The 10870-nt window shown below is 36.8% G+C and overlaps 1 protein-coding gene across 1 annotated transcript; it reads left to right on the top strand.

Moving 5' to 3' along the window:
* The first annotated feature begins 3846 nt into the window (after positions 1 to 3846).
* LOC126890988 (uncharacterized) lies at positions 3847 to 10077 on the top strand. Its single transcript, XM_050660168.1, has 2 exons — positions 3847 to 5708; positions 10071 to 10077. The coding sequence occupies exons 1-2, from the start codon at positions 3847 to 3849 to the stop codon at positions 10075 to 10077; spliced, it is 1869 nt and encodes a 622-aa protein (XP_050516125.1).
* Positions 10078 to 10870: the final 793 nt, after the last annotated feature.

Genomic DNA, 10870 nt, shown 5'->3' with positions numbered 1-10870 from the left:
AATAATTGTAAATTACGAAAAAACTATGAGACCTAGGTATAGGACATCCATATACCATTCGAAAGAGGTAAAACTTTTTAGTATAATTATTTATTAATATACATAGTATTCTATTTAAAATAAGCATCATATGACACATTGAATAATCCAATAATGAAACTGTAAATGTTGAACACCCTGTAAATAATTGTGTAATAATTAATCATGGAATACATTCAACCAATATCCAACTATTTAGATGTAAAAGTATTTTTTTCATAATTTCTTAAATAACTTGAAAATAAGCCTTCTTTTAAAACTTTACATTTTAAGAAAAGTCACCATAACTCAGAACACTCTGTACATAGGTATAGGGAAGTCTTATGAAACTATACCTTCTTTTTTCGGACAATTAAAAAATGTAATAAAATATAGGGTGTTCCATAAGAAAAAATATAACTTTGATACGCCGCCATTTATTGGGACACCCTGTATATTTCAAAATAATTTTAAAATGTAGATTTTATCAACTTACAAACTACTAATTTAAAATTTTTTTCAAATCTTTTACCATTTCGCTGTAATCTTTCGTCCCGTTAGAGGTGACTCACCCTGTATATATATATATATATATATATATATATATATATATATATATATATATATATATATATATATATAAGTAGTGGGGTTCCTACGGTCTCCTCCGCGTCCCACATTTTGGTCGCCATCGTTTTCTATCCACCCATTCGTTTTCGTCAATAGCTCTATCTGCCATAGACTGTTCTATGCCTTTCTTCCATGTTTCTGTAGGCCTTCCTCTTCTTCTATTTATGGGTGTGTAATTTAATGCTCTTTTTGGCCATCTTTCCTCTGACATGCTCATAACATGACCATACCATAGCAATTTCTTTGTTTCTATATGGTCAACCGTGGAATATAAACTCTTTGTCCTTCGTCTTATTTCCTCATTTGGTATGTGTTCTAATCTAGATACTCTGCATGCTCTACGTAAGTAATCCATTTCCGCTACTTCTACATTTTTTCTTTCCTTTCCTGTGAGTTGCCAACACTCTGCTCCATAAGTTATAATAGGTTCTACAATTGTTCTGTAGGTTGTTAACTTTGTGTTCAGCTTCACCTTGTTAGACCATAGTAGACCATTTAAAATACGAGTTGCTTTCCTTCCTTGCTGTATGTCTCTTTTTGTAGTTCCTTCTTCTGATATTATGCTTCCTAAATATCTATATTCCTTACATTTCCTTATATTTCTTAACTCTAATTCCGGATCTTCGGTTTCCTCTCCTATTCTCAAATATTCCGTTTTCTCCATGTTCATACATAGGCCCCATTTTTCATATTCGATCTGTAACTTTCTTAGCATATAATCCATAGCATGTTCATCGTTGGCAAGAATTACTTGGTCATCAGCAAAAAACAAAGTTGTTAAGCAGTTTTCTTCAATCATTATTCCCATCCCAGCAACTGTTTTCCTCCATTGCTCCAGAGCTTTCTGGATGTATATTTTAAATAGTGTTGGCGATAAGCAGCACCCTTGCCTTAAACCTTTTGTAACAGGGAATGGTTTAGACATAGATTTTCCCTGCTTAATACAGCTTTTCGGATTTTGATACATATTTTGAATTGCTCGCACATATGCTTCGCTTATGCCTCTTGTGGTCAAAATTTCAAAGAGTTTCTTTAAAGGTACCGTGTCGTAGGCTTTTTCCAGATCAATAAATATTAGGTGAGTAGACAGATTCCTTGCTCTTCTTTTCTCTATTATTTGTTGCATCACGAATATGTTATCTGCGCACGATCTACCGGCGCGAAAACCACTTTGTTCTTCCATGTCCTGAATTTCTACTTCCACCCTTTTTTTTAGTACTCGGCCATACAACCTCCCCATTGCACTGGTTATACTTATACCTCTGTAGTTTTTGCACAACGTTTTGTCTCCTTTTTTGTAAATCGAGCTAATGTATGCACAATTCCAGTCTTCTGGTATTTTTCTCCCTGCAACATGCATTTGTTGAAGAGTTCCGTCATTATTTCGTGCAGTATGTCTGGTCCATATTTTATCAGTTCGATGGGGATATTTCCAGGTCCTGATGCTTTCCCATTTTTTGATTCTAATAAGGCTTCTTTTATTTCTTCTGTAGTTATTCTTCTAACTTGTTCATTTACATTCGTCTGCATGTCCATTTCATTTACCTCAAATTCGGGTCTAGTTTCCTTCAGTAGTATCTTATAGTAATCTTCCCATTCTTTGGTACTTACTAAATTTAAATTACTCTGCCCTTTATTTTATTTTCTGATATTTTTTATCGTTTTCCATGCTTCAGCTACTTTGGATCCGCCTATGTATCTTTCCACCTCTTCGCACTTTCTTTCCCATGTGTCATTTTTACTCCTTATTACTTCTCTTTTCACTTCTCTATTCAGTTGTGCGTATACTCTTTGATCTTGTAAGTCCTGTGTCTGTAGCCATTTTTGGTACGCTGTCTTCTTGTTGTCTACTAAACCTTTTAGTTTCTCTGACCACCATTCTGGATTTTGTTTATCATCTTTTTCCAAATATCCTAACGCTTCCTTTGCTGCTGCGTGTATGCTTTCTTTTATTTGCTGGTACAACTTTTCGATGTTATCGGTGTTACTTTCTATAAATCTTAATTTTGAGGCCAGTCTCAACTTATACAAAAATTTGGTCGATTCGTGTTTTAAGCTTTCCAACTTATAACACTTTTCTGAAATGTTAGTTTCTTCGTCTTTTTTGCCTTTTTGTATTTGTTGGCGGGTAAGTTATTCTTATGCTGGCTACCAACAGGTGGTGATCGGATGCACATTCTGGTCCCCGGTATATCACGTCTGTAGTCTTGAGTCTAGAGCTTTCTCTTTGGATTATGTAGTCAATTATTGACCGTAGTTTTTTTGTAGATTGCGTCCATGTGAATTTGTGGATATTTTTGGCAAAAATCTCTCAGACGAGTACCGTTTTCGTTCAGTGTTTCTTCGCCATACCTCCCCACTACAGAGTGATTCTTCTCTCTTCCTACTCTCCCATTTGCGTCTCCGAAAATGTACAATTCATTATCATTTTTAATAGCATTTACTACATCGGATAGTTTATTGTAGAAATTGTCCTTTGTTTATCTGCATCTTCATTGGGAGCGTAGATTCCGATTATTGTTATGCTGTGACCGTTTTTCTCTATATCTAATGTGATTATTTGCTCATCCACTTCTTCCCATTTTTTAATGTGTTTTCTATAGTCTTTCTTAATTGCTATAGATACTCCCCTTTTGGCTCTGCAGTCTTTAGGTACACCACTATAAAGATGAATGTAGTTCCCCGTCTCTTCATTTCCTTTCCCCTTTTTCTTCGTTTCCGTGAGCACACAGATATCAATATTTTGTTTCTCCAGCTCTGAAAAAACTTCTGTCTGTTTAGTTCGTATCCCTTGTATATTCCAGCTGCTCTCATTTTGTCATCTCACTCTGATACACCATACCCACTAGCCGTCTCCGTCCTACACGATCGTTGTCGTTTGCATCCCAACAGAACAGGTTTGGAAAAACTATATCCCAACACCGCAAGGTCAGCTATGTTTTCATTTTAAAAAACTCTTCGTGAACCAGAAAGATATTAAATTTAATCATCTCAGTATTACGTTGTAGCGTTAATTGAATTCCCGAAAAAGTTTCAATTAGTCACGACCAATATTAATCAATTAACACATCGTAAACTCTTTCAGTTTAAGATCGTAAAATCTCTGTTCTCGTTTTTATTAGTTTGTTTTAATTTGTAACCTATATACTCGTTGTTATATTTCGTTTTTATATTCTCGACAAAATATCTTTAGAATTGATGAAATCTAATCGTGCAACTGCAAAAGGTCAAATTACTAAGATCTCAAATTGGATTGAAGATAATCAAAACATTGAACTTGACGTAAATGTATTTCACTCTCGTTTAGATTCTTTACATCAGTATTTTGATAAATATGTACAAAATCATTATGGTATCTTAGAATTAATTAGTACAGATGAATTACCGCCAACGTGTGACAGTGAAGATGATTCGTTAATAGAAAATAAATTTCACAAGAGTCGTGCTACATTAATTAAATGTATAGATAAGCTTACCCCTCAACTCACTACAAACAAACAAAATTTAGCTGTAACCCCTAGCCCCGTTGAAGCAAATTCAGGTGTCAAGTTACCTGATATACAAATCCAAATATATAGCGGGAACCCACAGCAGTTCGCAGCTTTTTATGATTTATATGAAAGTTTAATTATAAACAACTCTAGAGTAAAATCAGATGTTGAAAAGTTCTGTTATTTGAAAACTCTATTACGAGGGGACGCGCTAAAAGTAATTGAATCATTAAAAGTCACTAATGAAAATTTCAAAATCGCTCTTGACCTTTTAAAAAAGAGATTTGGTCAACCTACAGCTCTAGTAAACTCTCATTTTCACACGTTGCTAAATATACAATCTATGAATAAATGTAACTCGCAAAATCTAAGAGACTTCGTTTCTACGTGCAAACAACAGTTGTTATCTCTACAAAATTTAGGTTATTCATCTGAGGCACTGTTTGAATCTCTTTTAGTTTATATGCTCGAGCAAAAAATAGATTTCATTTCAAGAAGAGGTTTTGAGGAAGAAATTGATCTAGATAAATTGCCTTCAACAAATAGTTTTTTTGAATATTTAGATAGACGTTGTAATCTCTTAGAAAAGTTATCGAATATGGAATCGAACTCTAGTAAGAAATCTCCTAAACTCAATAGAAAAGTAAATTTGCATTCAAATGTACAACAATGTTCTCTCCCCACGATAAGACCTGGCTCATGTATTTACTGCAACGATGTCACTCATAAGATTTATAATTGCCAGCAGTTTCGCTCACTCCCTCACTCAAATAAAATTGACTTCATTAAAAATAAAAAGTTGTGCTTTAATTGTTTGGGTATTCAACATACGGTTGAAAACTGTCCCTCCTCACGCACATGCTCTTGTGGTAGAAAGCACCACAGTCTGATTCATCAAAATCATACAGGGGACAGAAATTCTCAGTATAATACTCCCTCTTCGTCGAGATCTAATGTAAATAGTTTGCCCCATGTATTTGATGGTTCCCCCTCTGCTCCTCACTCACAAAGAAATGTAAACCCTCTTCCAGCTTCTCAGATCCCGCCTAGAGAAGTGCATTCCTCCAGCAGTTCATCTTCGCAACCAACTGGTAACTCGGTTAGTTGTCACTCCCAGACTCGACAAGCTCACGTACTATTGGCCACAGCAAAAGTCGCTGTATACACCAGATATGGCGAAAGATTATTGGTAAAAGTCCTCCTTGATAATGGTAGTCAAAATTCGTTCATCACCCGCTCCCTATGTAAACGTTTAGGATATGCAACATACCCTCAACAGCTGTATATCTCTGGAATTTCAGATAATGACACTACCCTCTCTAATGAAATGTTGGATATAGAATTTCTTTCTATACATAATCAGAATATCAGATTTTCTCTCTCATGTGCGGTTATAGATAAGATAACTAAAAAGTTGCCACAATTTAAAATAAATTCAACCTCTTTAAACATTCCTCCTCATTTTCTCACATCTTTAACAGACCCAGATTTTGACACACCCTCAGGTATAGATATTTTAGTAGGAGGTGATCTCTATTATGATTTGTTGGACAATGAACCGAACGTTAGGTTAGGTCATGGTCTCCCTATACTCTTAAGCTCTTATTTCATCATCATCATTTGGCTCTACAACTCTATGTGAGTCTTGGCCGCGTTTACTATTTCCCTCCATTGTTGTCGGTCCTGAGCAGCTATTTCCCATTGCTGTACTCCCATTTTACGTAGATCGCTGGCTACTGCGTCCTTCCATCTCTTTCTTTGGCGACCAACTGACCTTTTTCCGTCGGGCCTTTCCCAGAATGTGGCGTTTAGAAGTCTTTCTTCACTTGATCTTAGTACGTGACCCGCCCATCGTATTCTGTTTGATTTAATGTAGCGTACTATGTTTTCATCTCCGTATATTGTCTGGAGTTCATCATTGTGTCTTATTTGGGATGGGTTATTGCTGGCGTAATACCTCATCATGCTCTCTCTACTAACAAGCAGTGCTCTCTCTCATTTCATGTAGTTTCCAACCCCCCAGATGAAGTAGAAACTCCTCTAGAAAAGCTCTCAGTAAAGTTCTTTGAAACTGAAGAACTTCCCTGTGACACTCCTCTTAAGCCCGAAGAAAGTCTGGCTGAAGAAATATTTGTTTCCACTACCCAAATTCTCTCAGATGGTAGATACCAAGTGGAAATCCCTTTTAAAACCCCGAAAGCGTATACAAAGTTAGGCGACTCATATTATTCTGCAGAAAAACGGTTCTTAGCCCTAGAACGAAAGCTCCATAGTAACCCCTCGCTCTTCTCAGAATATCAGAAAGTTATAGATGAATATCTCATCCTCTCACATGCCAAAGTAATCCCTCTCACCACTCTTAATGCGTTTAATGAAAGAAAATATTTTACTGCCCACCTATGTGTTGTGCGTGAGCAGAGCTCCTCCACTAAACTACGTGTTGTGTTTGATTTTAGCGCCAAAACCACTTCCGGTATTTCTCTCAACGACACAGCTCTCAAAGGTTACCAAGTACAACCAGACCTGTACGATATTCTAATTAGGTTCAGAATGTTTAAGTTTGTGTTAACCACCGATATTGAGCGTATGTTTAGACAGATAAAAATAGCCCCTCAACACAGATTTTTGCAAAATCTCCTGTGGAGAGCAAGTCCCTCTGACCCTCTTCAATGTATTGAACTTGAACGTGTTTGTTTTGGTGAAAACTTCGCTCCCTTTATCAGTACACGAGTACTGAAAGATATTGCTCTGAAAAACGAAAATTTCCCTCGAGCCTCGGGCTCATTACTAGAACAGACGTATGTTGACGACATTTTGTCCGGATCGGATTCTCTAGAAGATCTGATAGCTCTCTATAATGAACTAAACTCTCTCCTAGGAAAATTCGGATTTTCCTTGCACAAATGGTGCTCAAACTCACAGGAATTTTTAAAGAACATCTCGCAAAATAGTACTGTCGAATACGACATGAATTTAGAAGAATCGCCCTGTAAATTGTTAGGTTTGAAGTGGAAACCAAATCTAGACATTTTGCAAATTTCAGTTCCCCTCAATTTAAAATTCCCCTGTATTACAAAACGTAATATTCTCTCTGCTATAGCTCAGTGTTTCGATCCCATGGGTTTGGTGAACCCCGTTATCGTTCAAGGGAAAGTTATAATGCAGAAATTATGGTTGAAACAAATAGATTGGGACACTCCTATTACAGATGCATCTCTTATTTGTGATTGGAATATATTTATATTAAGCATCCGTCAATTGCAAAATCTTTCAATTCCCAGATTCCTTTTCCAAAATAAAACTGTCACTCGGATAGAGCTACATGCCTTCTCAGATGCTTCGCTCCTTTGTTATGGAGGAGTAATTTATTTACGCGCCCTGTATAGTGATAATCACATTTCATGTAGTCTCATCACCTCAAAATCTCGTGTAGCACCTATACGCAAACCCCTATCTATCCCGAAGTTGGAATTAAACGGTATGTTAATACTGTCTCAGCTCACTCAAAGAATATTAAAAATATTCGAAAATAAATTAACAATTTTCACGGTAAATTTATGAACAGATTCTCAAGTAGCCCTTTCATGGGTCAAAGGTCATCCTTCGCGCTGGACGACCTTCGTTCAAAACAGAGTAACTCATATCCAACAGCTGACTAATAAATTCCAGTGGCGGCACGTCAAGTCGCAATTTAATCCAGCTGATATGTTAAGCCGTGGTAACTTTGATAAAAAATTACACGATCTTTGGTTCCATGGCCCACCGTTTTTACATAACCACGTAATAGAATACGATAAAATTAGTGCATTCTCCGAGATTTCTGATCCTCCTGAGCAAAGAAAAGTTGCACTAACCTCCCTTAAAGTTACAGAAAATTTCTGGCAACCCACTCTCGAAAGGTTCTCTTCTCTCACTCGCCTAAGACGCACCTTTGCTTACTGCCTTAGGTTTATAAACAATTGTAAGTCCCAAAGCTCTAAACTCGCTGGAAATATCTCCGTTGACGAATTAAATAAGGCAGATTTGACTATAGTAAGAATAGTTCAAAATCAAGTCTTCTCAGCGGAGCTTTTAGCCCTAAAGGATCAAAAAGAATTAAAAAATAGTAGTATCTCCTCTCTCTCTCCATTCTTAGTTGAAAATCAAACTACGAGTAGGTGGAAGATTAGCCAATGCATATATCCCCTATTCTCAAAAGCACCCCCTTTTACTCCCCCAAAAGCATCACTATGTGAATTTACTTATTAAATTTGAACATTTTAGATTATTTCACGCCGGCGCTCGAGCCGTACTCTCTAATTTGCGTCTTAAGTATTGGCCCATCAAAGCTTTGAACCAGATAAAATTTATTATTCACTCCTGCATCACTTGCTCTAGATTTAAAGGTATACCTTGTACCCAGGTCATGGGTAACTTGCCTCCTGAACGCTCAGCTATTGTTAGGCCCTTCCTTAATACGGGAATTGATATGAGAGGCCCATTCTCCCTAAAAGAATCACGTTTGCGCTCCTCTGTAATCCACCAAAGTTACGTAGCCCTATTTTTATGTATGAATACAAAAGCTATTCACTTGGAGTTGGTAACGGACCTTTCCACTGATGCCTTTTTGGCCGCTCTTAAAAGATTTGTTGCCCGTAGGGGCACCCCGTTGCCGTAGGAGTGAACAATGCTCTTCGCGAAGTTTATACATTTTTTCAGAAAAACTCCAGCTCCATTGCCGACTCTCTTTCAAACAAAAGCATACAATGGAAATTCATACCCCCTAACAGCCCGCACTGGGGTTGCCTGTGGGAAGCTGGCATAAAATCCACTAAATTCCACCTCAGACGCATAGTGTGAAACCTATCTTTAAACTTTGCCCAATTTTTAACAGTTCTTGCCGAAATAGAGGCAATTTTAAACTCTCGTCCCTTGTCCCCCCTCTCTACTGATCCAGATGATCTCACTTGTTTGACACCCGGGCATTTTTTAATCGGTGAGCCACTCACCTCCATTCCAGAAATCGACGTCACACTTCTCCCTGACAATAAACTGTCATTCTGGCAGTTATGCTGTAAGATAAAACAAAATTTCTGGAACAGATTTTCCACAGAATATCTAAATTTACTCCAAAATAAACCCAAGTGGCACCAAACACAACCCAATCTGGTAAAAGACTTGTTAGTTTTGATTAAGGATGATCACCTACCCCCTCTAAAGTGGAAACTAGCCAGAATTTTGGAAGTGTTTCCAGGGCCTGACGGTAAAGTCAGGGTAGTAAGAGTTAAAACTCAGGACGGGAATATACTCGTCCTATTGTAAAGATTTGCCCCCTTCCCCTTGACAATAAAAATTTGGTTTAATTCGACGATAGGGTCGTCTCCGGGGGGGGGGGGGAGGATGTTGTAATTAGTAATAAGATTTTTACTTTATTTCCGCGGATATAATTCCGCTGTAGTTTTAATACAAACTTGTTACAGAATTCCAGATATAGTACTTAAAAAATAGGTCAATTTTTATAGCCGCTAGCAAGCGAGAGATTTAATCACGCACAATTAGTCGACTCAGAAAGTACGCACATTCAACTCACAACACTCACATCGACAACGTCAACGAGCGCTCTTAGATTCTGTAACTCCGCTGTAACTGTAAAGTTAGTTTAGTTTATGTTAGTGCTATATTTTTGTGTAGTTAATAATAAAGTTCACCCTAATACCAAAACCAGTGTTTATATAGTAGAAGTGTGGTCGTCCCTCTCTGTATTACCAAACTTCGTCTGCACCGATGGGGAAAAGGCGTGCCTAGAAATAATATCGAAGGAATAATTACAAAAGCCGAACACCAGCTACATTTAAAGCACCCTACCCCCTAAGAATTGTTGTTTGAAAATAGTTTTATAGTAAAAGAAAGAAATCGTAAAGTAACATAAAACTGTTGTTTATATTATTTTAGTTTATAATTCGTAAATCATACCATTTTAAAAAATTCGGCACACTTTTTCCAATCATGATGACTCAACATTCCCATAGCTCCACATGTGGAAATTGCCATAGAAATGGCGTGGGAAAATAATTTTGTTGCCAATTTTACTTTTTGTCTTGCAGCTCCTTGGACGTTAAGACTATCTTTAGTGATCTTATCGGTTATTTTAAGATCTGATGAGCTAGTTACATCTATAACCTGTTCAATTATGGATTTACTTTTTTCGTTTCCATTTAGTGTAAATCCATGGTCAACAAAATGGTTTCTGATGAGGCACATCTGCAAAAACAAAATTTTTTTATTATTTTCCGGATTTGTAAACCATGTGTTGGTATGGCTAATATTTAATTCATTATGAAGTGACCTATTGCTGCTACCCAAGTCACTTACCATGGCTACTATCTGGAAACCTGCAAAAATTGTACACAATTATTAAAAAAATAACAATATAGGAAAAACCAACTCAGTTGTTCTCAAAAATTCTTACTGCTAACTGTGACAATCACTTGAAATTTGAAATTTTTTTAAGTTTATTTCATCGAATTTTCTTACAAACATCAGACAATGGGTGGAATGCATAAAACGTAGTAAATGCTATTGCTTCAGCAAATAGTATCTAATTTGTAGCATTTTCTGTTACATAAAAGTAGGTGCTTTGCTGAAAAGACCGTACTACACAACCAAAGTACTTGCTACTGACCTGAAGGATCTACTACTAAACGTAGCGTCCGCCGTAGTGCCCTTGTGCGTATCACACCAATCGTATTAGA

This window comes from Diabrotica virgifera, chromosome 9 (genome assembly GCF_917563875.1).
Source record: "Diabrotica virgifera virgifera chromosome 9, PGI_DIABVI_V3a".
In the NCBI taxonomy this organism is placed as follows: Eukaryota; Metazoa; Arthropoda; class Insecta; order Coleoptera; family Chrysomelidae; genus Diabrotica; species Diabrotica virgifera.
Note: the sequence above shows the minus strand (reverse complement) of the source record. Positions and strands in the feature narration are given on the sequence as shown.

What these genes read in the sequence shown, in the direction of transcription:
- LOC126890988 (XM_050660168.1), top strand. Translation starts at nt 3,847, where the DNA reads ATGAAATCTAATCGTGCAACTGCAAAAGGTCAAATTACTAAGATCTCA.